The following is a 27,285-nucleotide window of genomic DNA, read 5'->3' as shown; positions in this document are numbered from 1 at the left end:
CATTGCTGAGTCCTGAAAGCATTCAGGCAAAGATATTTCTAGAATGTACTTTTTTCTATGTGAGCCTTAAAAACTACTTGATTATAGGATTATTTAAGACTCGGATTTTTTTTTTTTTTTTTTTTTTAAGACAGAGTCTTACTTTGTAGCCCTGGCTGGTCTGGGCCTTACTCTGTAGACCAGACTCACCTCAAACTCCTAGAGATCTGCCTGTCTCTGCCTCCCAAGTTCTGATATTAAAGGTGTGTGCTACCACACTCAGCCCGTAACAGACCCAGAATTTTTTTCTTTCATTTCCTTCTCATGTTTTATTTGAAATTGGGTGGCAGGAGAGTGTAACTGTGAGAGGCCACCTGGCTGATCGCCCCTGTTCCAAGTGACCACATCAAACTGTAGGCATAGTCTCTATTTGTAGGCTCTACTGACTAGAATGAGCCTTTTCTTCCAGTGTAGTATATTTTCTTTCAACAGACCTGTTCTGCACCCAAAAGGACACCTTGAGATTCCTCTTACATGGATGTTGGTGGCGTGAGTGTCATCTGGTCCAGCAAGTTCTATTAGATCATCTCTGTTCTGATCATTTGTAAGAACTGGGGCCATGGGATCAATACACACTGTCAGACAACAAAAGCTCAATCCATCTAACCACAACAATGAAGGCATAACACAAGCACCTACCCCGAAACACCCGCCTGCCTCAGCAAAGGTGTGCAGAGCACTCTGTGACTTTGCACAAGCACCTAGATAAGGCAGATACAGAAGGTCCCAGACACTACGGAGAATGTAGGGTTTGAACTGGCTTCTGAAATAAGACACTTTGCTCTTGAGTCTGGCATAGTAAAGAGGGTCATTTCAAACCTCCCCCTTATGCAGGTTGGTGAAGCTATTTGGGTATTAGAATGGCTTGACGTATTGGGAAAGCCTAGAGCAGACATCTAGGATCAGTAAAGGTAATCCTGAAAGTGTAACTTATGGGTGCTTTATCTAATGTGCAGAAGGAGGAAATGTAAATGGTAGTTAAAATATTTAATTGCCTCCTTACTGTCACCCCCACCAATATACAGCGAGCCATGACACATTGTTGAAGACTTCTCTGAAACTGTAGGGCTGGGCCATCCATCATCCATCATTGGCTCAAGTTAAATCCAGGAATGTATTAGAATTGGTAATATGTGGGATATGACAAAAGTGACATGAAAACTGGGCAAGATGGTTCATTCAGGAGAAGTTTGCATTCAAGGCCAACCTGAGTTATACAACATGATCACTGTCTCACAAAACAAAAGCAAAAATAATAAAACCTGAAACTCGTGACCCAGACTGGCCATGAGGATAATTGTGACTTCCTGCAGGTGCCTGTCCCTGTGGTGAGTCCCACGTGCCAGGGTAAAGTGTTACTAAGTACAAAGCATTTCCATCAGAAGGAGTATCTCCTGAGGTGGTCATTCTAGGTTGGACATGAGAAAACTAGAACTTTTTAGGCATGAAAGTGCTTTTTACAAAGTGTCCTCTTTGGAGCCCTGGTGTCATACAGTGTGCCAGCTCTGTATGCTGACCTTTCACTCTCTCTCTGCCCACTCTACATTTTGCCTCAGCGGCTGGCCTTGATGTACCGGATGCAGGTTGCAAATATTGACAAATTTGAAGAGAAGCTTCGAGCAGCTGAAGATGAGCTGAACATCGAGAGCAAGGACAGGATTCCTGTTTCCTACAAGCGGACAGGATTCTTTGGAAAGTATGTTAATTGTCCTGTGGACTTGACCTAATCCAGCTTGGCTTTGTAATGTGAGACACACTGAACAGACAACAAATCTCGAGCTGACTTGGCTGGGTCCCTGTGGGAAGGTTCCATGAATGTAAGAGGACAGAGGCTGCAGATGTGGAAGTGCAAATCCCTAGAGCTTTCACTCTCTTCAGTTGTCTGTGGTAGGTAGTCCTGAGTTAAACACACCAAGGTTGCTGCTTTCCATAAAGGAAAATGGAACAGAAGGAATAGAAGGGGTCATAATAAGTAGAAATTCTTTCAGAGGTGTCTTAGCACTGTTGGGTATATTGTGAGGGCCATGGAGCCCATAGGCCAATATTGCTAGTGATGGAAGCCAGTGTCTAAAGAGATGTTTACTGTGAGGTTGTGACCTGAGATGCAGGAAGCCAGTATCAGCAAGTACTCCTTTGAAAATGACTTGTAATCTGCACAGCCCAGATGCTGAAACCGCCCACCCTGAGGCTGATCTGTTTTTTTTGTTTTTTGTTTTTTGTTTTTCCAGAGCTGAGGACCGAACCCAGGGCCTTGTGCTTGCTAGGCAAGCGCTCTCCCTCTGAGCTAAATCCCCACCCCCTGATCTGGTTTTATTGTCAAGTGACAGGGAAGTATGAGGCAGATCATGGGTGGTCCTCTTCTTCCTTCTCACATAGAGAGCCTAATCACAGAGTTTCATTTTGTTAAGTCTTTTTGTTTGTTTGTTTGTTTACTAATTGAAAATGACAGACTGTAACATGTTAGCCATAGAAGAACCTGCTCTTGTTGGACATTGTCACGTAGCAGGTAGGTAAGCCTTTGTTCATTCAGTCTAAACACTTGAAACCTGTGTGGAAGAGGAAATTTGCTAACAGGAGGACAGGAGAACATGTCTGCACAATGGTTTGCTTTCTGCCTTAGCCTCAGTTTTAGAGTTCCCAGCTTCTAAGGTTTGTTCATCAGTTGCCTTGAAAATGACTTCCACCTGCATAACTGCCTTTCTTCTTACCCAGTGCCCTCTACGCCCTGGGGATGACAGCAGTAGGCTTGGCCATCCTGTGGTATGTTTTCCGACTGACTGGGATGACAGGAAGGGAAGGCGGATTCAGTGCTTTCGTAAGTTGTACTGCTGGATGTCTGTAAGAACTTGAACGCTTCTCCCTAGCCTGTAGAAAAGTCCTCGTGGGATATGAGCTTTTGACAGTGGCCGTGATCAACAGCCTGTCTCACTTGCTTGGCTTCATGGAGAGTGTGGGATAATCAGGGTTGCTGAAAGCCCGTTTCCTGACATGGGCCACCGAGCCCACTCTTTATAGGGAACGGTGTTCTGTGTGGTCCTTTTTTATTGCAAAGTCCCATATCAGTGGGGAGCAGTGCTCTTCTTTTTCTCTCTCATTGGCTAATAGAGAAACATTAAAAGGACCTTAAAGAACAGCCATACCATAGGAAAACTCCCTTCCACTCTTGGGGTGTACTTTCCCTCCTGTGGCTTCTCCATCCCTCAGGCTTAGGCTGGGGATATGGGCAGCCCCTTTTGTACCCCTCCGAGTGTCACTGTTTCCACTGAGAATACAGGCATATTCTGTCTCCGTAGCTAAAGAAGACTTTTTCTTCTGATGTGGTGTTGGTGATTAACCCTAGAGCCTTGTACATGCTGGGATGCGAGCTCTCTACCATTGAGCTGTGCTCCTTACCTTGAGGAGAAGTTCATGGTTGTCTTTTTCTTTCTTTCTTTTTTTTTTTTCCTTTTCTTTTTTTCTGAGACAGAATCTCACTCTGCAGCCCTGGTTGGACTGGCACCCTATGTAGACCAGGCTAACATGGAGCTTACAGAGGTCTACCTGCCTCTGCCTTAAAAGCTAGGATTAAAAGTATGAGTCACCATGCCCAAAAAAAAGTGTGATTTTTTTTTTTTTTTTTTTTTTTTTTTTTGGAGACAGGGTTTCTCTGTGTAGCCCTGGCTGTCCTGGAACCCACTCTGTAGACCAGGTTGGCCTTAAACTCAGAGATCCACTTGCCTCTGCCTCCCTAGTGCTGGGATTAAAGGTGTGCACCACCACTGCCTGGCTTATCTTTTTAAAATTTATTTTATTTTATGTATAAGTGTTTTGCCTGCATGTGTGTGCACTCTGTGCATGCAGGGCATACAGAGGTCAGAAGAGATTATTGAATCTCCTGGAACTCAAGTTATAGAAGGCTGTCTCTATGTGGGTATTAGTAATTGAACCTCTGTAAGAACACAAGTGTTCTTAACCACTGAAACATCTCTCCAGTTCTATTTTTTAAAGGTAAATTGTTAAGATTACTTTCTTCCTAATATAAACAATACAAACCAAAGAGGTTCCCCTGGTGGTCTGTGATCTCATTGTAACGGAGGGAGTAGGCTGATAAGCTGGTCCTCCTGGGCTGTGAGAGGAAGCAGCTCCACCAAGGATGGAGATACAGATTTGTGTTAGGTCAGGCAGCTAGCAGCTACTGCTTCCTATTTTGCTAGGGATGCACAGTTTCCTGCCCTGACTCTTTCTGCACAGAATCAGCTTAAAATGGCACGTTTCACCATCGTGGATGGGAAGACAGGGAAAGGAGTCAGCTTCCAAGATGTGGCAGGGATGCATGAAGCCAAACTAGAAGTCCGAGAGTTTGTGGATTATCTGAAGGTGAGAGGCATGTGTTAAGGCAAGGAGAGATGTGAGTAGGTGGTGAAATGTCTTTTCTCCAAGAAAGAAGGCTCGGGTGAGCAGACACTTGGAGACGGGAGTTTGTTCCATGGGTTAAGTGTTATATGTTAAGGGTGACAGTCTCATCTCATAGATACGGTAAGATGTGTCTGTACCTGGTAAACCAACTGCAATGCCCAGTATACAGTCGGCCATCAAAAGAAAAGAGTGTAATTAACAGCCCACTTCAATTAGACCGTCTTTTCTTTTGGAGCTGCAACTCTATGAAGCTTCTTGCTTTTTCTGGACCCACTGAAACTGTAGCTGCTTCATGAGTATCATAAGTTACTCTTCATATGAGTCCCTTAAACATTCTCTGTGAAATGCTGAGTACTGAGTGTCACATGTCTATTCCTGCCTAGAGCCCAGAGCGTTTTCTTCAGCTTGGTGCCAAGGTTCCAAAGGGTGCCCTGCTGCTGGGACCCCCTGGTTGTGGGAAGACGTTGTTGGCCAAAGCAGTAGCCACTGAGGCTCAGGTGCCCTTTTTAGCAATGGCTGGCCCGGAGTTTGTGGAAGTCATTGGAGGTAGGTGTGGGCTGGAAGTATGGGTGGCTTCATTGGCCTAGTGCCGGGGCGGCTTTCCACATAACCCTCCTAACATGGGGAGCTGAGTGGAACAGAGAAGGACAAACACAACCCAAGTTAAAACAAGCTTTGGTCCAAGCCAGGCAGAGGTGGTGCATGTTAGTCCCAGCACTCGGAAGGCAGAGGCAGGCAGATCTCTGAGTTTGAGTTTGAGACCAGCCTGGTCTACAGAGTGAGTTCCAGGATACCCAGGGCTACACAGAGAAACTCTGTCTCAAAAAAAAAAAACAAAAGCTTTGGTCCACACCCACTTGGTAGTTATGTGCTTTGATTCTGATTGGATCTGTGGCTTGGGAGGCCCGGATGACTACATGGCACTTCTGGTCCATCCACAGAGAGTGGCCTGTTAGATACAGGTATCTCTGGTGGAAGATTTTGCCTGGCTGTGACCCAAAATAGGATTTGATTTCCTTTATCTGCCTATATTTTGACATTCTGTGTCCCCTCAGGCCTGGGAGCTGCCCGTGTGCGAAGCCTCTTCAAGGAAGCCCGGGCCCGGGCCCCTTGCATAGTGTACATCGATGAGATCGATGCCGTGGGAAAGAAGCGGTCCACCTCCATGTCTGGCTTCTCCAACACAGAGGAAGAGCAGACCCTTAACCAGCTCCTGGTTGAGATGGACGGTCAGTGCCAGCATGCCCCACCTATCAGTGATGGCTTTCAGAGTGGATGAATCCGGTCACATTTTTTGTTTCAGCTGATTGAGTCTTTATCACTGATAGGGGTATTGCCACTGTTTTATATTGCTGTCAACTCCTCCTCTAGTGAGAACATTATGCAGAGAATATTCTAGATATTGACATCTAACAGCAAGTCAGCTTAAGAATTGTCTATCCATTTGCTACCTGTAAGAAACTCTGTTTAGGGGGTTGGAGAGATGGCTCCATAGTTAAGAGCACTGACTGCTCTTCCAGAGGACCCAGGTTCAATTCCCAGCGCCCACATGGCAGCTCAAAACTGTCTAATTCCAGTTCCAGGGGACCTGACACCCATGGCAAAACACTAATGCACATTTAAAAAAAAAAAGAAAGAAAGAAAAGAAAACTAACTCCTCTTTTGGAGCTGGAGAGAGGGCTCAGTGGTTAAGAGTACTTGTTGCTCTTCCAGAGGACCTGGGTTTGGTTTCCAGCACCCACATGGTGGTTCTCAACCATCTATAATTGCAGTTCCCTGGCATCCAGTGCCCTTCTAACCTGCAGGCATCAGGCACACACATGGTACATACAACATACTTGCAAACAAAACATTCATATAGGTAAAATAAGTAAATATAAAGGAAATTCAGCTTTCCTTTTTTATACTGGAGAGTAAATCCAGGGCTGCACACATGTTAGGTGAGCACTGACCACTAGCTTCATCCTCAGTGAAATTTTTTTTGAGACACAGTCTCACTATATAACCCTAGCTGGCCTAGAACTTGCTATGCAGACCAGTCTAACCTCAAACTCACAGGGATTCACTTACCTCTGCCTCCTAAATGCTGGGATTAAAGTTATGTACCTGGCATGTTTATTTTTTATTTTATTTTATGAATATGCATAAGCACGAGGAAGTCAGAAGAGGTGTTGGCTCTCCTGGAGCTAGAGTTAGGGTGCTTGTAAGCTGCTGACATGCATGCTGGTACTGAACTCAGGTCCTCTGGAAGAGCATCAAGTTCTCTTGCTCTGAACCAACATTTCAGCCCTTTGGTTTTTGTGTTTGAGACAAGATTTCAATATGTGACCCTAGGCCTGGCCTCAAATCCCTGATCCTCCTGCCTCAGCCTCCCTAAGGGCTGGGATTACTAGTATGTGGCTCCATATCCAACTTGAGGTCAATTTTTAACTATTACTCAATTAGAATTACAGGTTTTAGGTTTATATCTTATGGAGACATTCATCTCAAGCTATTTTTGGTATTGATGAGAGGCACTTACTTGGTGTTTGGTTTGGTTTTCAAGTCAGGGTTTCTCTGTGTAAGAGCTCTAAGGAGAAACTTTAGCAGTGATATGAAAGAGTTTAGACTGAACAAACTTTGTAAGTCTCTTCAAAGTCTTCTTGCTCTTTATGCTAGCTGCCAGTCCCAAGATGTAACATTATGGCTCCATTGCCCTTAGCCAGGTCCGGTGCAGTCTCATGTAGCCCATGGGGAAGTATTGGCTCTGAATTTCTTCCAGCCTTTTGAGATGGTAACACTCTTTGCAGGACAGTTGTGTTAAAGACATCTTTTTGGGGGACTGTGATGTGATTATGTGATTTTTTTTTTTTTTTTTTTTTTTTTTTTTGCTTTTTTGAGACAGGGTTTCTCTGTATAATAGCCCTGACTGTCCTAGATCTCACTTTGTAGACTATCCTGGCTTTGAACTCATAGAGATCTACCTGCCTTTGCCTCTTGAATGCTGGAATGAAAGGTCTGCACCACCGCACCTAGTTTGTGTGATGTGTTCGTGGGTGTGTGTGTGTGTGTGTGTGTGTGTGTGTGTGTGATGTGTTCTTAAGGCCAGGTGAAGCATTTATTTTGGTAGGAACAGTTCAGTAACATGATGATTCTCAAGGCCATAAGCAACATTACATCTTTGGCGGGAGACTATAAAGTGGAGAGTGCTAGGAGAGGACACATTATGTCCTCCTTTGGCCTTCATGCACAGACACATACTTGCACCTACATGCACATGCATATGTTTGCACTCGTCTCACACACATGCATGTGAGAATTCAGCTCCTGGCTCTTGTGATGTCAGAAGGCCTGATGCACATTGGAAGTTATTTCATGAACTGTAAAGTTGCTATAAGTTTAAATCAAAGGATAAACTGGGCAATGCTGGCCTCTCCCAGCACTTGAGAGGCAGAGGCAGGCTGATCTCTGTGAGTTCAAGGCCAGCCTGGTCTACAGAGCAAATTCTAGGACAGCTAGGACTACACAGAGAAACCCTGTCTCAAAAAAACCAAAATAAATAAATAAACAAACAAATCAACCAATCAAAGCATGGTTCTAACAATGAAGAGGAAAAGGTATTCTATTGTTGAGACAGTATGAAAATGGTTGCATATAGAGCTGCCTCAGCCCTCCTGTTTCCTGTCTCTGTTGTTGTCCAGTTGTCCATCAGTTCAGAGCCCATGGCAGGCGTAACAAGTACCCTAACAGCTGCTCTGCACACTAACAGCCGGTGCTCACTGTCAAGTTTCCAGAGCACTGACTACCTCCGAGGATGTGGTAGTAGTTCCTTGTGGAGAGAGAGCAGAGGGCTGCTAGAAACGGACAGATACCTTCAGACCAGACCCAGGAACCTGGCATGAAGGTCTTTGTCTCAGCGAGGACTCTATGAAGTGAGGTTGAACACGTACCCCTCATCCTTCTGAACATTGACCATGCATCCTTGATCATGAAGGAAACTCCAGTGAACCCTTCTCCTGTGGCTCTTTTCTTCCCTCAAAGATATGTTTTATTTAAATAGGGGCTTAAATGGATTTCATAACATTACTACTGAACTAGAAAAGAAAACCTGTTAACCAGTTTGTTACCTCACACAGCTTAATGACAGAGGCCATCCTTTTCAAGAGATTTGAGTCTACTAGAAAGCATGACATTTTTCTGAGCTGAATTTTTTCTGAACTACCATAAAAATAGCTGTTTGTCCCCCAGGGTTGGCTGAGGAACTGGTTGCTTGTCAAGTTGGCCCAGCACTAACAAGTCTCTTTGTGCTCTCACAGCTGTGGACACTGGTTCCTTCAGAAGCTCTGAGACTAGTCTTTGTTGTCTCCTCAGGAAGAGCAATTTCTGTTCATTGAAGTGCAGAGGAGGGAGTTGAGCGGATGTTGTGCTGGTCGTGGGAAAAACTCCTAAGGGAATGAGAAATCCTGGTCCCAGAGGCCTAAGCACAGGTGCTGTGTGCATTTCTGGGACCATAAAGTCATAGAAGAGAACCTCCAGCAAGAGCACCAGCTGCCCACCTGCTTACCACACAATCACTTGGCCGTGGGTGTATTCTTAGAGAAAGGGCTTCTTTTGGGGGGGGTGAGTATGGGGGTGTTGAGACAGGGTTTCTCTGTGTAACACCCTTGGCTGTCTTGGAACTCACTGTAGACCAGGCTGGCCTCGAACTCACAGAGATCCAACTGCCTCTGCCTCCCGAGTGCTAGGATTAAAGATGTTTACCACCACTGCCCGGAGAAAGGGTTTTTTAACATGGAGTGTTCTGCTGTGGTATATGTTGTATAGTTTTTGTTTGGGGAAACACAAATGGAGAATGTGAATGCTGATTCCACATTGGAGTCATTTGAAAATCCTAACAGGGCCAAGCATGGTGGTTCACACCCTTAATCCCAGTACTCAGGAGGCAGAAGCAGGTGGATCTCTGTGAGTTTGAGACCAGCCTGGTTATAGCATTTCCAGGCTATCTAGTACTACCTAGTAAGACCCTGTTTCAAGGGAAAAGAGAAAATCCAACAGAGCTTGGAGAGTGGCTCAGTGGCAGAGCTCTTGCCTTATGTGCATGGGATCCTAGTTTATATTAAAAAAAAAAAATTACCACTGGGGTAGAGAGATGCCTCAGTACTTAAGAGCATTGACTGCTTTTCCAAAGGACCTGGGTTCAATTCCAGCACCCACGTGGCAGCTCACAACTGTCTATAACTCCAAGATCTGACACCTCACACATACATGCAGGCAAAACACCAATGTACATAAAGTAAAAATAAACAAACAGATAAATAAATAAATAAACTGAAAGGAAATAAGCAGGCTGGAAAGATGGCTCAGCAGATAAGAGCACTTGTTGTAACCAGTCATGATGGGGTACACAACCTTTAATCCCAACACTCAGGAGGGAGAGGCAGGTAAATATCTATGAGTTCAAGACTAACCTCATCTACAGAGGAAATTCCAGAGCCACATGGTGAGACCTTGTCTCAAACAACAAACAAAAAGAATACTTGTTATTCTTGCAGAGGACTGGGCTCTGGTCCCCATATCCACATGCACCAACCATCTGTAATTCCAGTTCCAGAGGCTGAGACACCTTCTTCTGATCTCCACATTGACCAGGCACACACTTTGTGCACGTACATTCATGCAGGCCAAGCACTCATATTCATAAACAACAAAAAGTAAATCCAATTAAAATTTTAAAAAAATAATAAAATAAAAAATAACAATTAGAAAGGAAGGAGGAAGACAGATGATGTGGTAAAATTTTGCATTCCAGCATGCAGGAGGCTGAGGCAGGAGGATCTGGAATCTGAAGTCAGCCTGGGCACTATAGTGGGGCCTTACAAACATTCCAGCACTTGGGAGGAAGGAAGAATCTTTGTGAGTTCAAGGTCAGCCTGGTCGTATAACAGTCCTGGCTATCCTGGAACTTGCCCTGTAGACCAGGCTGGCCTCGAACTCAGAGATATCCACCTGCCTCTGCCTCCTAAGTGCTGGGATTAAAGGCATGTTCCACTACCACCTGGCTTGACCTTGCAGTTTTTTAAAAATTGGATTTTATTTATGTTCAAGGGTTGAGTAAATACATGTATCTCACAACGTACATGTAGAAGAAAGAGGACAATTTGCAGGAGTCTGTTCTCTCTTCCATTTTGTGGATCCTGGGTGTTGAACTCTAGTTATCGGACTTGGCAGCAAGCTCTCTTACCCACTGAACCATCTTGCTGGCTTTGCCATGGCTTTTATGCATCTAGACAGTTCAGTCCTCACAGTAGAAGTGAGTATATTTTGCATAGCTTTCAAGATGCATTTCCTCATGACCATGTCAGGGGAGTGAATAACAAAACAGACAGAGCCTGGGGCTCCACTGTTGTGTCATATCCTACTAGCAAAATAGCTGTTCATCTAACCACTCAGACTGCTCATCACCCTTCAGTGGAGTCACTAACACTTCAGGTCAGACTGTGGGCCAAGGCCTGGGTGATGCCAGGCTTGAGAGCACATGGATACCACTGGTGGCTCTTAGTGTGTGCCCCAGATAGCAGTATTGGCCTTGCTAAGAGCCATTTCCACACATAGCCACAGTTTCTGGACACCCCCTACCCCCAGACCAAAAGTTAGAAGTGAACCTGAGGGAGATAATCTGTTCCGACTGGGGAGTGGCTATTATCTTGGTGCTATGTGGTGATAAATGGCCTGTTACTCTATGTTGATGTCAACTTCTCTTATGTAGACCAGGTGGCTACTGGGACCCACTCCTCATACCTCTGTTGTGACATTAACCAACTACCCATCTCTTGGGTATGTTCCCCATTCTTCCACCACACAGAGCTACTACCCAGCCTAGCTGGTTTGAGAGCTTTAGGGGATTCTTCTGCCTCCACTCCCCACCCTCCCATGGGAGTGCTAGGATCATAGAAGCTTGTGCTGTGCGTCCAGCTTTTACAGGAGTTCTGAGAATTCACACTCGGGTCCTCATGCTTGCATAGCGAGTGTTTTTTTTGTTTTTGTTTTTGTTTTTTTTTCTAAATGAACCATCTCTCCAGCCCTGTTGTAATTTTTTTCTTTAGTTTTTATTTGTTTGTTTGTTTGTTTGTTTTTTTGGGGGGTGGGGAGGACACAAGATCTTACTGTGTAGCCTTGGCTGGCCTGGAACTTGTAGAGATCCATTTGCCTCGGCCTCCTAATGCGGGGATTAAAGGCCCGTGTCATCATGCTCAGCTTATGTTTTTGAGACAGGCTCGTGTAGTCTAGGCTGACTTTGAACTCCCTTTGTAATTCAGGATGATTTTGAACTTCTGACCCTCTTATATCACTCTCTGAAGTGATGGGGATGCAGATGTGTGCCATCAGACCTGGCTCCTTAATTTATTTTTTATTTTGAGATAAACTCTCACTAGTTGCCCAAGATGGCCCTGAACTTGCCATCCTCCTATCTCAGACTTCCAAATACCTGGGTACAGGCCTGGCACGATTTTGTATATAAACTCTATAATTTCAGAATTCCAAGGCACCTAGACAGAAGACATTCAAGAAGCATGAGCATGCTGGGTGTGATGGAGCACACCCTAATCCCAGTACTCAGGAGGCAAAGACAGGCAGAGCTCTCTGAGTTGAAGGCCAGTTTCTTCTATATAGCAAGTTTCAGGCCAGCCAGGGCTACTGAGATTGATAGTGTCTCATTGAAACAAGAAAAAGGAGTCTGAGCATGAAACCAGGAAGGTCTTTGGGCAGAATGTTTTGTATGGACCTCTCTTAGCTGTCACATCTCTAGCCTATCAGCTTCTTGCTCTCTGTGTCATTATTTCTCTACCAAAGGCTCAGGTGTCCAGAGGAACCTTGGGGCTGTGGCAGAAGGCAGAGCTGAGCTCATTTAAAAAACAAACAAACAAACAAAAAATAGCATTGTTTTTAGGTATCTGCTTAGCTTTGGCAAGGTGACCATCTGCCTTGCTCTGTTCTTGAAGGCTCAGTGAATTATTGTCACTGTTACAGCTTGTCAGGTTTAAAGTGTGATAAGGAGGATATCATTTTCCTTCCTTCCTTCCTTCCTTCCTTCCGTCCGTCCGTCCGGCCGTCTCATGCATCCCAGGCTAGTCTTGAACTCAGTATATGGCTGAGGATTACCTTGGACTCCAGATCATCCTGCCTCCAGAGTGCTGGTATTTACAGTTATGTGCCACCACACCTGGTTTATGTGGTGCTGAAGACTGAACCCAGGACTTCCTGCATAGTAGACATGCACTCTAGCAATTAAGCTACATTCTCAACCCCCTCCCCAGCTTCTTTACAAAGAAAATTTTTAAGGGGGTTTGTTGTTTGTTGTTTGTTTGTTTGTTTGTTTGTTTGTTTTGGGAGGTCTCTATGTCTTGGCTCTCCTGGAACTTGCCATGTAGACCAGGCTGACCTAGAACTCAAAGAGATCCTCTTGCTTCTGCTTCCCAAATGCTGGAAATAAAGGTGGTGTGCACCACCACACCTGGCTATAAACCTTTTTGTGTAGTTGATTTTTTTTCTCCCAGTCACATCTAGTCAAGGATCTAGGGTGGCCACTTTAAAAAAAAACTATGTATGAATGTTTTGTCTCTGATTACATATGTGTACTACATGTGTGCCTGGTGCCCATGGATGTCAAAAGAAGGCAGACCTCCTGAAACTAGATTTACATATGGTTGTGAGCCACCTGATGTGGGTGCTGGGAACCAAACCTGAGTCCTCTGCTAGAGTAGCACTGTTTCTAACCACTGAGTCATCTCTCCAGCCCCACCTTTAATATCCTGGACAAGAAACCTCATGCCTAAACCCAGGTATTAAAGTGTTTAGATACCACATAGTAAAGAGCTGCAGCTGGGCAATCACAATAGCTCCTTGGGATGAAAATTCTCTACTCCCTTGCAGGGATCCACCTGAGTCTCCACATATAGCCAAGGGAAACTGCTGTTGTTAAGAAACAAGCAACGTCACACTTTTAGCATGACTTTGATTGGAAGCCATTGGGAAGGTGCCTGCACCTCATCATCCTGTCCAGAAGGAATCTGGTGTTCTTCTTCCCCCGGGCCTTTACTTTTCCCCTGCTATGTCCTCAAGGGGGTAGTCACTGGGAAAAGCCATTCTGTCGAAATCTTACACTCCAAAGGCCACCGTGTCTGCTCTGTCCTCTCAGGAATGGGCACCACAGACCATGTCATCGTCCTGGCTTCCACGAATCGAGCTGATGTTTTGGACAATGCTCTGATGAGGCCTGGTCGACTCGATAGGCATGTCTTCATTGATCTTCCCACTCTTCAGGTCAGAACCACTGGGAAGGATGGGGCAACCAGTTTCTCCATAGCACAGTTCTTATGGCCTGGGCCACAGCCTTCCTTCCCTCCCTGGGGAACAAGCTCTAGTTTTATAGTCATCATGGTTCTTTTCTCCAGTATCTAGCCTTGGTGTGACATTACTGTGGCCCTTGGGGCCCAAGTAAGTGTCCATGACCACTCTGACGCTGTAATACCCAATGTCCTTTTGTAGTTGTTTTGGTTTGGTTTGGTTTTTGAGACAGAGTCTTGCTATGTAGCCCAGGCTAGCTTTTGAACTTATGATTCTCTAGCTTCTACTTCTTGAATGCTGGGATCATAGGGTCCTGGTGATGGGGCTTGCTCAGTATTTATTCACTGCTCTCTTATTTTGACAGTGAGCTAGAGTTTGCCCAGTGTCTTCTACCTTTATCCTTGTGTGTGGAGTTGACTGCACTGGTCTAGGTTAGGTGGTTTGGGTTTTTGTTTGTTTGTTTGTTTTGTTTTTATTTTTTGAGATAGGATTTCTCTGTATAGCCCTGGCTGTCCTGGAATTCTCTCTGCAGACCAGGCTGTCCTCAACCTCAGAGATCCACTTGCCTCTGCCTCCCAAGTACTAGGATTAAAGGTATGAGCCACCACTGTCTGGTTTGGGTTGAGTTTTATAGTAAATTCTTTCAAATCAAAATGAGGGCATCTCTCCTTTCCATCTTGAATTTTATGAGAAGTCTTGGGATTTTCACCCCTCCCTCTTTGATGTATTTATGCATTTTTATGTATATGAGAGTTTGCCTATATGAATGCATGGGCACCATGTGTGTTCCTAGTGCCTGAGGAGTATCCAATCCCCTGGGTCCCCTGCAACTAGAGTTACAGATGGTTGTGAACCACCATGTGGATCCTAGGAACTGAACCCAGGTCCTCTGAAATAGCAACATGTGTTCTTAACCTCTGAGCCATCTTTTCAGTCTCTAATCATCTTGCCTTTCGTAACTGCACTTGACTTTGTCTTGGAAGTGGTGTCCATGAAAAGCCTCAGAAACCACGGTTTTCTGCCCTGATAGCCTCTTTCTCACAAGCTTCTGTTTGGTCCTGCTACATGGTCAAAGTACCTGTATTGTAGCCTTGAGAGAGCAGGAATTGGATAGAGGGTCTGTGTGGAAGGAAGGAGAGCAAATATAATGGCTGGGTAGTTAGTTAATGCCACTGGAGAGAGATGTGTGGGGTAGCCTCAGTATCCCTCACTTTACTTAAGAGAAGCTGGTTGTCTCCTGACAATGTCAGATATTTTATGTCAGGATCCAGAATGTGTGACTTGCAGAATTTTTGTGGAATAAATCTTTGCTACGTGTGGTATGCTTTTCTTGTATTCTATTACATTTATTTTCTTTTCATCTTTAAATTGCTGCTTGGAGCTCTATAAATTGGTTTCTAAGAGCACGGGTAATGACTGAGAATGTCAAGCATGTAGTAGCAGTGTTTCCTGTGATCGCCATGTTTCATCATGGAGCTTGTGGGAGAAGAGTTTGTCTTGTTAGCCAAGTGTGATTTCAGCTGTGTCTTCCCGTTTGTAACAGGAAAGGCGGGAGATTTTCGAGCAGCACCTGAAAGGCCTGAAGTTGACCCAGCCCAGCAGCTTTTACTCCCAGCGGCTGGCAGAGCTGACACCAGGATTCAGTGGTATGACCTCAACCTTAGTACATGTATTTATGACAGAGAGCATCCATCTCCCAGTGCAAGTACTGTCTCTGTTCTGAGTCACTCATCCGTCCAGCCTGGGTGAGATCAAGTGTGAATGCAAGCAGCAGAGGACCAGGAAAGAGGGACTTCTTCCTCTCGTGGTGGAAGCAATATCAAGAAGTATTGTGTGGCTCGCATGACTTCACAGGGAGCAGTTGTGATGTCTCCACCAAAGCAGCAGTCAGCATCATGATGGCCCCACAGCTTCTGTCGTCAGAGGACTGTGAGACAGTCTGTCTGCTGTGTCTCCTGTGTTGTATTTACATAGAGAACACCTTCCAGTTTAGACTGCCCCACCAGGCTTCCTCCGCACAGTCCCCATGTGATTTCCAATGAAGTAGAAGTCACAGTTAGGTGCCTGCAGTGGTGGTTCACACCTTTAATCCCAGCACTCGGGAGGCAGAGGCAGGCGGATCTCTGTGAGTTCAAGGCCAGCCTGGTCTACAGAGCAAGATTCAGGACAGGCACCAAAACTACACAGGGAAACCCTGTCTCGAAAAACCAAAAAGAAAGAAAAATACAAGTGTCAAGTGACGGAAAACAGTACAGAGGCAGACAGGAGAGGACTTCAAGATCCAGAGTAGCATGCCATTGCAGTGCTTCTGCCCGCTGCCCCAGAGGGCTTCTGGGACAGCACAAATTGCCTGCTCCCCTGCCTCCTGCCTTCCAGCTCTCCCGACTTCCTGCTCCCCCACACACACTTCTTGCTCCCCTCCCCCACTTCCTGTTCTCCTCCTGCCACAGTTCACCACTGTCAACTCTAGTTTATTTCCTTCCCGTCCCCTCCTCTCCCTTCTTCTTTCCTTCATCCTCCCTCCCATCTCCCTTCCCTTCCTTTCCTTCTATCCTTTTGTCCTTCCTCCTTTCCTTCTTGTTCCTTTGTTATTTTGAGACAGAGTTCCATTATGTAGCCTGTACTTGCCTAGAACTTGTAGTCCTCTTGCCTCAGCCTCCCCAGTAATGGACTCATAGGCCCATGCCCCACTTCGGGCTCTTTTTCTCTCTGTTTTTCTTCATTAAAAGCTGAGTTTTCCCCCTTCCTTCTCTTTCCTTTTCCTAAATGCTGACAGGGAAGAGCCAGCACCACCCCCCATCCCTGCCTGTGGTTTGTGTTGACAGGCGCAGACATCGCCAACATCTGCAATGAGGCTGCACTGCACGCTGCACGGGAGGGGCACACATCTGTCCACACGTTCAACTTTGAGTACGCCGTGGAGCGTGTCATTGCTGGTATGAGGACCACACCCCTTGTTAGGGCCTTGTTAGGGCTGACGCTTTCAGACAACCTGTTAGAAGTTGTCTATGCCATACAAGTTAGGTGCAGGGTAGATGGAAGTAGACCTGGGTTCTGTTGTTCTGTTGTTACATAAGTAGCAAGGAATTGTGACTTTTCCTCCATTTGAGATTTGTAAATTGGGGTTGGGGATTTAGCTCAGTGGTAGAGCGCTTGCTAGGCAAGCGCAAGGCCCTGGGTTCGGTCCTCAGCTCTGACAAAAAAAAAAAAAAATAGAGATTTGTAAATTTACCCAAGAATAGACCTACTCCTCAAGCAAATATAAAAACATCTTCAAGTCTAGTATACTAGCACACATATTTGTAATAACAACACTTGGGAGGTGGAAGATCAGGAGTTCAAAGTCATCCAAGTCTGCATAGTGAGTACCAGGCCAGCCTGGACTACAAGAGACACAATCTCAAAAAAATGGGGAAAAAAAAAAAAAAAAAAAAAGGCCGGCCAGGCATGGTGCTGTATATACACCTTTAATCCAAGCATTTGGGAGGCAGAGGCAAGAGAATCTCTGTGAGTTTGAAGCCAGCCTGGTGAGTTCCAGGAAAACCAGGGTTTATCCTATGCACCATGAGGTGGCTGAGAGCCCACCTTGGACCAGATGAGGCACAGCCAGCCAAGTCTGGTTTAAGTAGAGGCTGCTGCCCTCAAGGGGCACCTGCAGGGTCTATGGGAGAGGGATAAACCTGCCCCTGACTCTCATCTTCCTGGAACTAATGGCTCTGGTGATTAACAAGGTAGGAGCCTCATTTTCCATCAAGAGGATGGGGTGCTGTGTGTTTGGCTTTGGTTTTAATGTGTTTTTGTTTTTGTTTTTGTTTTTTTGAGATGGAGTCTTATCATAGAGCTAGGATCAAAGGTGTCCACCACCATGCCCCGCTCATTTTGTGCCTCTTGAGTGACATGTGCTGGAACCTCGTACACAATTACTGAGAGCCATGAGCCCGTCAGACACAGTGGCAGCTGATCAGTGCAGCTGGAGATGATTGTGAGTGTCAAGTACAGGACCTTAGGCCCCACTTGAAAACAATTCCTGTGCCTTCAATGTGGACTGACCTTTCCCTCAGAGCCAAGATGGAGGTTTATTCCCAGTATTCAAACACAAGACGGGGTCCTGTTAGTGCTGGGCTTAATGGACCTGCCTGTTCTCACTTGCTCGCCCCTGTGTTAATGCCACTACTGAAAGCTGTCAACTCCTACCAGAAAATAAAAATCTTAGAGAAAAAAGTACTTTTTGTTATTTAGTTTTGAGAGAGGGTTTCACTGTGTAGACCAGACTGGACTGGAACTCACAGAGATCCCCCTGCCTCTAGAACTCCTGAGTGCTGGTTTTAAAGGCGTGCGTCGTCATGCCTGGCTCTTTTAGTAAGATATAGGCAGCTTCAGTTTTTTCTTCTGCTGGCTGAAGAAATCATAGCTAGGTAGTGACAGAGCTCTGGCCCTCCCTCAGGAACTTGCTGCTTCCAGAGTTCCAGCCTTGGGAACCTTGTGGCATTTGTGCTATCTGTTAGGATTTCTGTTGCTATCAAGAGACACCATGACCACGACAACTCTTATAAAGAAAATATTTAATTAAGGTGGCTCACTGTAGATCAGAGGTTCAGTCCATTATCATCATGGCAGGGAGCATGGCGGCATGCAGGCAGACATGGTGCTGGCTACATCTTGATCAGAAGGCAATTAGGAAGTGGACTGTCACTCTAGGCAGTATCTTGAGCATGTATGAGACCACAAAGCCCACCTCCACAGTGACATACTTCCTCCAAAAAGACCACACCTACTCTAACAGGGCCACGCCTCCTAATACCATTCCTTTAGGGGCCATTTTCTTTTCAAACCACCACATATCCTAAACATCAACTCGAAGTCAGGTGTGGTGGCACCTGATGGCTTGTGCTATGTAGTGAAATCCTATCTCAAAAAACAGCAACAGCAAAAGGATCCCCAGAATGGGAACTTAATGTTTGGAAAGTTTGGGGTGGTGAGTGACTAGAAGCTGAGCAGGGAAGTTTAAGTAGACTTGCCCCTGAAGTGTGAGGCCCTCATCTCATAGAGGGAAGGATGGCAGCAGAACCCTGCAGCAGAGGCAGCTGCTGCTGGGATTCTGAAGGGACCCCTCCTCATCCTGTCGGGGACAAAGTCAGAAGTCACTCATGGGACAGGAAGGGACTCACTGAAATTGAAGAACAGCTTTGATAGATAGGTTGGGGGTGGCGTACTTGGAAGGCAAAGCAGGTGAATCTTTGAGTTCAAGGCCAACCTGGTCTACAGATCCAGTTCTAGGACAGCCACGGCTACACAGAAACCCTGTCTCAAAAAATGAAAAAAAGAAGTGTTTTGATGGTTCCCGGAAACACTGCACTCCACCTCTTCCCTGGGTTCCCTTGGTTTGGGGTGTCAAGAATCATGTCTGTATGAAAACTCAACAGAGCCACACAGGTGCCAAGCGAGAAGAGAGCCCAGAAGGTGCCCAGAGCACTTGGTCCTGAACTTGGTTCTTGACTTCTTTCAGGAACTGCTAAAAAGAGTAAGATCCTTTCCAAGGAGGAACAGAGAGTAGTTGCCTTCCATGAGTCTGGCCACGCCTTGGTCGGTTGGCTGCTAGAACACACAGAGGCTGTGATGAAGGTGGGTTGTGATGAAGAGGTGGAGGCGTCCTGAACTCCACGTGTTCACGTGAATACCACGTTGTGGTATGTGAGAGAAATGTTAGCACCACCTTGGCATGACTCTGGCTGTAGCCCCGAGCGGGAGCGAGGAAGAAAAGGCAGGAGTGGTTACTCAGCCTCAGTGACCAGGCATGACAAGAAAGATTCCTATGTCAAGGCCTCTGTCCTTGCCCACTTGAGCCTCATGGTGGAGAGCTGAACTTGTTTCTGCTCAGAATGGCCAGTGGTTATTTTGAGATAGTTTCCAGAAATCAAGTAGACTATGCATAGAGGCCCTCGAGGAACCCAGGGATAGGGGACAAGAGATGTGTCATCTGAGTAGGGAGGCCTGAGTAGCTCTGACAGCAGCAAGGGTCCCATAGGGGCTTTGTGGCACTACTGTTCCCACCCCAGCATGGCAGGATGAGACAGTGCAGCAGACAGCCGACTGCCCGTATATACACTCTAACAGCATGTTGGTTGGTCTCTGAAGTAGAGTGGAGCAGTCCCTTCTGTGTCCCTGGGATTAGCAGGAGGTTAACTCCTACCTGCTACCCCATGGCGTATTTAGCAGTCACTGATCTGGGGACCAGCCCAGCTTGAAGCAGGCCGGGCACTAATGAACTCAGTAGCAAAATAAATACTGTCTCAAAAACTCCAATCAAATACCAAACCCAAGGTTTCTTTTTCTTCTCAAAATTGTCACTTGATTTTTATGACTGGAAGCATGGTTGTGTTCTGTGAAGGAAACTGTGGCACTGTTACTGATGTGGCTGTCACTGTGACCAGTTTGTCCTTATTATAGACACTAAATCATCTTTTCAGAAAATTTCTGTTCAGGTGGTGGTGGTGCACACATTTAATCCCAGTACTCAGGAAGCAGAGGCAGACGGATCTCTGTGAGTTTGAGGCAAGCCTGGTCTACAAAGTGAGTTCCAGGGCAGCCAGGGCTACACAGAGAATCACTGTCTCAAAAAAGAAAATAAAACAATTTTCTTTTTGCTGAGCGGCAATGGCCAACACCTTTATTGAAAAAATAATTTTTTTTTCTTTTTATTACTTTATTATGTGTGGGTATTTTGGCTACATGTATGCCAGTGTACCACATATATACCTAGTGCTCATGGAAGCCAGAAGTGGGCATTGGATCCTCTTGAATCAATAGTTACAGAAGGTTGTGAGCCACCATGTGGGTGCTGGGAATGAACCTCAGAATCCTATGGACAGCCAGTGCTCTTAACTACTGCACCATTCCTCCAGCCCCTATCTTTTTTTCTTTCTGGCATTTCTGGGGATCCAACCCAGGGCCTTGCACATGCTAAGCAAGCTCTTTATTACTGGACTGTAGTCATGGCCCTGACTTTGAATGTTAATACTAGCTTCCACCAGGGGCTCAGAGGGAGCTGGGCCTGCATAGACCTGCCCCACCCACTTTTTTTTGTGATATAGCAGCTGCTTCTTGGCCGGTTGGAGCAGCAGTCTTGCCTCTTCCTCAAATGTCTGGCATTGGATTGTGGGGAGAGAAGGCAAGGGTAGGGTGGCCGCCCTTCCTTGGATACGTTCTGGAGTTTCCCATGGGTCAGTGCTAACTGGCATGTGAAGTGAAGTTTGCCCTTACACCTTGGGATTACTTCCCGAGAACTGTCATTGACTTCCTAGGCACATAGTGCTACTGAGGAGCACACCATACGGAAACTCCTGTTTCCACGAGCGCCTTCTGCAGTGTGAGGGTTCTCTAAGAGTGGGATGTATAGACTAGCCTGACTGGCTGCTTGACAACCTGTGATAGAGTTTTAGGAGGCCCCTCCTCCCTGCTCTGTTGTTCTTCTGCAGGTCTCCATAGCACCTCGAACAAATGCTGCTCTGGGCTTCGCTCAGATGCTCCCTCGGGACCAGTACCTCTTCACCAAGGAGCAGCTGTTTGAGCGGATGTGCATGGCACTAGGCGGTCGTGCAGCTGAGGCCATCTCGTTCAGCAGGGTCACCTCTGGTGAGAAGGCTGGCCCTTAGGGTGTGGCTTTGTCAAAGCACTCTAATGCCTGTTTCTTTCTGCTCAGTGCACTTGAGAGGGCGAGTCTAGTGGAAATGTGTGCATGCACATGTAGTTGGAGCCAAAGGAGACTTGCAACTAAGTAGAAGCTTTGCTTTAAGATACTTATTTTAAAACTTTCATATAGATAGACCGTAAATAGGTTTGCTTGGTTAATTACTGGTCATGGCTACATAGATATTAGAGCATTCACTAGATATCCAGAAAGATCATGGGAGTCTCAGGGACATTGTGCCTCAATAGTGACGGCTTCTCTAGTACAGACCTGACCGTATGCTTGAGCATGTCACTGATGTCAGGCAGGCCAGTGTCCTGAGCAGTTAAGTTTTTTCCTTTAAGCAGCAGTAATGAGCCAGTGAAAAGGCTCAGCAGGTGAGGGGGCTTGCTGTCAAATCTGCTGATTGGAAGTCAGTCCCTAGAACCCATATTGTGAAGTAAGGGAACCAACTCCTGCAAGCTCCTCGACATTTGCCTGTGTGTGCGCTCCCACACATATAATAAAAAAAGAATAACAAGGTACCGTGTCCCAGTAGTGTCTTGCTATGGAAGGTGTAAGCATAGTGTTCTGGGAAGTTTGCTGCTGCTGCTTGGGCTGTGACAGCCTGAGGTCAGGTGCTCCTGTGTGCATGCCCTCTTCAGAATACCTCCTTTTCTTGATTCCAGGGGCCCAGGATGACTTGAGGAAGGTTACCCGCATTGCATACTCCATGGTGAAGCAGTTTGGGATGGCACCTAGCATTGGGCCTGTCTCCTTCCCCGAGGCACAAGAGGGCCTCGTGGGCGTTGGACGGCGTCCCTTCAGCCAGGGCCTCCAGCAGCTAATGGACCACGTGAGTGGACACAGGCCTTACTGCCCATGGAGGAGAAGCACCTGGGTCTCCTGCAGGAGCCTGCAATGAATCTGTGGACGGTGTTCCATACCTTCTCATGACAGACTTACCTCTTCCTTTCCAGGAGGCAAAACTGCTGGTGGCCAAAGCCTACAGACACACTGAGAGGGTGCTGCTGGACAACCTGGACAAGCTGCAGGCGGTGAGCGCATGTGGGCCCGGCATCCCCACGGCCTCTCAGGAGCCCCTGGAAGTGTAGGGGACAGCGTGCTCAATATTGACACCCCCTATTCAGCTGGAATGTATTTTCCTGTCTTTTTACTACAGTCATATCAAGTCAGTTCATTCAGAGAATTTCCTCGACTCCCATGCACATGTTATATAGCACCAGCCGTAATCAACATTGAATTTTAGCAGTTTTCCAGCACTTAAAAACTTTTTCTCTGGGGAAAAAAAAATATTTATTTTTAAATTTGTTTTTAATTATGTGCATGTTTGTAAGTATCTGCACTTGAGTGCAAGTGACCACAGAGGCCAGAGAAAGGCGTTGGGCCCCCTGGAGCTGGAATTACAAGTAGTTGTGTGCCCCCTGACCGGAGTGCTGGGAAAGGGATTTGGCTCCTCTGCAAAAGTAGTATATGCTTTTCTTCTCCTTCACCACCTTCTTCTTTTGTATGTTCTTTTTATTTTTTTTATATTTGTTTGTTTATTTTTTGAGACAGGGTTTCTCTACATAGTCCTGGATGTCCTAACTCACTGTGGAGACCAGGCTGGCCTCAAACTCACAGAGATCTCCATGCCTCTGCCTCCCAAGTGCTGGGGTTAAGGTGCATTCCACCCTACCCAGCTACTATATGCTCTTAACCACCGAGACATCTCTCCAGCCCTCCCTCAAATTTTTTCAAAAATCCTCTTTTATTTTAGAATAGTTTTAGATTCAGAAAAGGTATTCTTATATAGTACAGAGTTCCCTTAGTCATCACGACGTGTGCCCTCCAGTTACCATCTCCCGTAGTATAGGGCCTCCTCACGCCAGCAGCCCAGCACTGACACATATGAACTGAGCCCTTAGTGGATTCGCACCTGCTCCCCTTCCCAGTGCCTTGGATCCCACAGGACATGCAGTTATTACATCTCCTTATACTCCTCTTGCCTGTGACAATCTCTCAGACCTCCCTAGTGTCAATGTCCTGTGGTCTGTCTGGTGTCTCAGTGTGGGCAGTCAATGCTGGGAGGACAGCTCCAGAGATGAGGACACTGTGTCCCTAGACTATGATGGCTTCTATTCTGAAAGCAGTGGGAAGTGTAGTTCTCGGTGCCACATGAAAACAGACAAGAGTTGCTGTGGGTAGTTGTTTGTAGCCTTTTGCTTCCTTCAGGTGAAGCAGCTGTGGAGGCAGAAACACAAGGACAGTTAAGTTCATGGTCAGCTTAGCCTACTGATTGACATCTTGCTTCCAAAAAGAAAAAATATCTTAAATTTAAATTAAAAAATAAAAAAAGCCAGGCATGGTGGCACACACCTTTAATCCCAGCACTCAGGAGGCAGAGGCAGGTGGATCTCTCTGAGTAGAGTTCAGCCTGGTCGACAAAGGAGGTTCCAGGACAGCCAAGGCTACTACACAGAGAAACGCTGTTTCAGGGGAGGGAAAAAAAAAAAAAAAGAAGCAGCAGCAGCTGCTATGTTGGGCTGGGATCCTGTTTCAGGCCCTCAGAGTATTGTTCCAGGCCCAGATCTGCCTCACTAGATTCTGTGGCAGTGCAAACTCTGCTGAAATAACCTCCACCTAGTAAGGAGCCAGTGTTACTGTACGGAACTGGAGCTTACTGTATGGGAGGAGGATGGGGGTTGACAAGACCACCAGTAGGGTATCTATCTCACTGACTGCAGAACTACTACAATGAATAGGTCTTAGTCTAGTGGAGAGTAGAGCAAAAGGGAACTGTACCTCTCAGTATAGCTACAGACCTAGCATGTTTAAGGCCCAGCAGCACCAACAAAGAGAAAATGTGTGAGAATTTTCTTTGAAATATTGTTTTTAGATTTGTTTATTTAATGTGTATGCATGTGCCTGAGTGTATGTATGTGCACCATATATGTGCAGGAACCTGTGGAGGTCAGAGGAGGGTGTTGCTCCCTTGGAATTGGAGTTATAGGCAATTGAAAGCTGCCATGTAGGTGCTGGGAACCAAACCCAGGTCCTCTATATGAGCAGCAAGCACCACCCTTAACCTTTGAGTTGGAAGAGTTTTGTTTTCTTTTTATAGTTTTGAAATAGGGTTTCACTATGTATCCCTAGCTGGCCTGAAACTAGGGTGACCTCAAACTCATAAACCTACCTTTCTCTCTCTGTCTCTGGTGTGTTAGGGTTAAAGATGTGCTTCACCATATCCAGCTCTTGGAAGAGTTTTCTTAACTAGCAAGATATAGCAGGATACGGGCACAGACATAGGACCTTTAGGATAAAAATATTTTCTGGCTCAGGCATGGTAGCATATGTAATCCTGGCATTCAAGAAGTTGAGACAGGATCATAGCAAGCTTAAGGTCAGCCTGTGTTTTATATATATATATATATATATATATATATAGTCATGTCTGGGAATATAATGATGATGATGATGATGAGGTGATGATGGTGATGATAATGTTCAGGACTGTATCCAAAGTAGCGGAAGTCCCTCCTCGGTTGTGTCAGTCAGTGCCTATCTCTGCAGATTCCAAGCACGAGGCTCTCTATTTAGCACCCCCACCTGCCTCTCCCAGACACACATACCTTGTTTGGTGAAGGAAATTGTAGTTGCCAGAAATAAGCAGAGGTTTTGAAAGGAAATAGAAAAATTAATGAGGCTGGCAGCTGACAGATCACTTTTAGGGTAAAGACAGGGAGCAATTCTTTGCCTGAAGTGCCTTTGCGCCTGTCTCTCTGGGGAGGTGGCCTTTCTGAGGCATCCTGCTCACAGACTAGCCCTCCTACTTTTCTGGGACACAGAGCCATTCTGTGGCATGGGTTTCCATCTCTGATGTTCTGCCCTCCGCGGCTCTTGTCTTTGTCCAGGGCACTCACACACTGCCGTGTTTGTTTTTTCTAGCTGGCGAATGCCCTTCTGGAAAAGGAAGTGATAAACTATGAGGACATTGAGGCCCTCATTGGCCCACCGCCCCATGGGCCAAAGAAAATGATCGCACCACAGAAATGGATTGATGCTGAAAAGGAGAAACAGGCCTCGGGGGAGGAGGAGGCAGCTCCGGCTCCGTAGCCCCCACCTCCAAGGCCCAGCTAACTACTTTCCTCGACTGCACCTGCAGCTATCTCAGAACTTGTCAGCCAGCTGCCATCAGCCTCCGAGCGGCTTTTCACCTGAAACTAGAACCTCAGCCTGTTAGCTCTCTGGTTTCTGGTGAAGACTTCCAATATGTATTTATTGATTCAGGATTAGTAAATCGTTTACAGAGACAACTGACCCTTCTATATGTATTGCTTTCTTTATGGGGAGGGTGCATGCTGGAGTTAAGTCCCTGGGGCTTCAGATGCTGTCTCCCTGTGTAGCTCTGTAGATCTGAAGGTAGCCCACCAGTTGGACTGAATGATCCCCTGTTTGTGTCCTGGACTCCCTCAGAATGCTAATGGGATCCAAGATGAAAGACCCTCTGAGCTGACCGTCCTCATCACAGTGCTCACTCATTAAGGGGCCAAAGTTGGGAACAGGCGCTGTTGGAAGATGCAAATACTGCCACCTACTGCTGTGTGCATCAGCAAGTGGAGAATCTCCCCTGCCTGGTCCTTCGTGTGTATAGAGTGCCTTGGCTTCCACCACCAAAACGGATACCTCACACGTTCTGTGATAGAGAATCCACATTTGAGCTGTGCAGCTGTGGGTCTTGGTTTCACTTTATACCTTGAGCCCTTCACTGGCAAGAGACAAGCCTTTTGTGTAGGCGTCTGAACTCAGACCATGTAGGGTGAGCATCGGGTACTTGCTGGTTCATAGTTCCTGCCTGCGGTGCCTCCACCCTTCCTGTGCAGTGGCATTTGGAGCATGGGTTACAGTGACTTCCTGTCAGCAGATGTTCTGATTGCCCAGCACTGTGCGCCTGAGGAAGCTCTGGGCAGAGGAAGGGGCAGCAGGACCAGCAGCAGCAGCCGGGGTGGCTTAAGGGGTTGGGAAGAACATTTTAAGTTTGATTGAGTTCTGGTTCTTACCAAAGAGCAGTGCACAATTAGGTTTTTTTGGTGTTTTTTTTTTAAAGATTTATTTATTTATTCTGTATACAGAAGAGGGCACCAGATCTAATTACAGATGGTTGTGAGCCACAATGTGGGTGCTGGGAATTGAACTCAGGACCTCTGGAGGAGCAGTCGGTGCTCTTAACCTCTGAGCCATCTCTCCAGCCCCCACACAATTAGGTTTTGTATTTCTCTACAGTGGTGTCTTGAGCAGACCTGATGACGCTGCAAACCTGATAACCTGAGTTCAGTTACTGGACTCCGATAGTTGTCCTCTGTCCAGTCCATACCAGGGCACACATATGCCTAGATCCATACACACAAAATACATACGCCAGGCTTGATGGCACAAGCCTTTAGTCCTAGCACTTGGGAGGCACAAACGGGCAGATTTTGATGAGTTTTGAGCCTAGTCTAGCTGACCTACAGAGTTCCACACCAGCCAGAGCTACATAGTGAGACCCTATCTCTAAAATAAAATGAATAATGATAAGCCAGTATAAAAACTTATCCATTGAAATAGTCCCATCTGTCTACCTTTTTTTCTTTTTTAGATTTTTAAATTTTATGTGTATAAATATTTTGCCTGAATGTGTATATGTATATATATATATGTACCATGTTTAGTGCTTGGTGCCCATGAGTGTCAGAAGAAAGCTCTGGATCCCCTGGAACTACAATTATGAATAGTTGTGACCACCATGTGGGTGCTGGTAATCAAATCTAGGCCTCTGCAAGAACAAGCAAGTGCCCTTAACCACTGAGCCATCTCTCCAG

General features: G+C 46.1%; 1 protein-coding gene across 2 annotated transcripts in view; it reads left to right on the top strand.

The window, feature by feature from the left end:
* The window catches only part of Spg7 (SPG7 matrix AAA peptidase subunit, paraplegin), a 41,206-nt gene extending 15,466 nt beyond the window's left edge, over nt 1-25,740 (top strand). The window contains exons 5-17 of one of the 2 annotated variants that reach the window (XM_059263868.1): nt 1,596-1,735; nt 2,752-2,854; nt 4,270-4,395; nt 4,818-4,980; nt 5,490-5,663; nt 13,610-13,734; nt 15,302-15,404; nt 16,584-16,694; nt 19,265-19,380; nt 21,234-21,390; nt 22,114-22,280; nt 22,405-22,482; nt 25,373-25,740. In XM_059263868.1, coding sequence (XP_059119851.1) covers nt 1,596-1,735; nt 2,752-2,854; nt 4,270-4,395; nt 4,818-4,980; nt 5,490-5,663; nt 13,610-13,734; nt 15,302-15,404; nt 16,584-16,694; nt 19,265-19,380; nt 21,234-21,390; nt 22,114-22,280; nt 22,405-22,482; nt 25,373-25,540 — 1,731 coding nt within the window. In that variant the 3' untranslated portion in view covers nt 25,541-25,740. The remainder of the gene's footprint in view (nt 1-1,595; nt 1,736-2,751; nt 2,855-4,269; nt 4,396-4,817; nt 4,981-5,489; nt 5,664-13,609; nt 13,735-15,301; nt 15,405-16,583; nt 16,695-19,264; nt 19,381-21,233; nt 21,391-22,113; nt 22,281-22,404; nt 22,483-25,372) is intronic. The other variant, XM_059263870.1, reaches the window with a different exon arrangement.
* Nucleotides 25,741-27,285: the final 1,545 nt, after the last annotated feature.

The sequence above is a fragment of the Peromyscus eremicus genome, chromosome 5 (assembly GCF_949786415.1).
Source record: "Peromyscus eremicus chromosome 5, PerEre_H2_v1, whole genome shotgun sequence".
In the NCBI taxonomy this organism is placed as follows: Eukaryota; Metazoa; Chordata; class Mammalia; order Rodentia; family Cricetidae; genus Peromyscus; species Peromyscus eremicus.
Note: the sequence above shows the minus strand (reverse complement) of the source record. Positions and strands in the feature narration are given on the sequence as shown.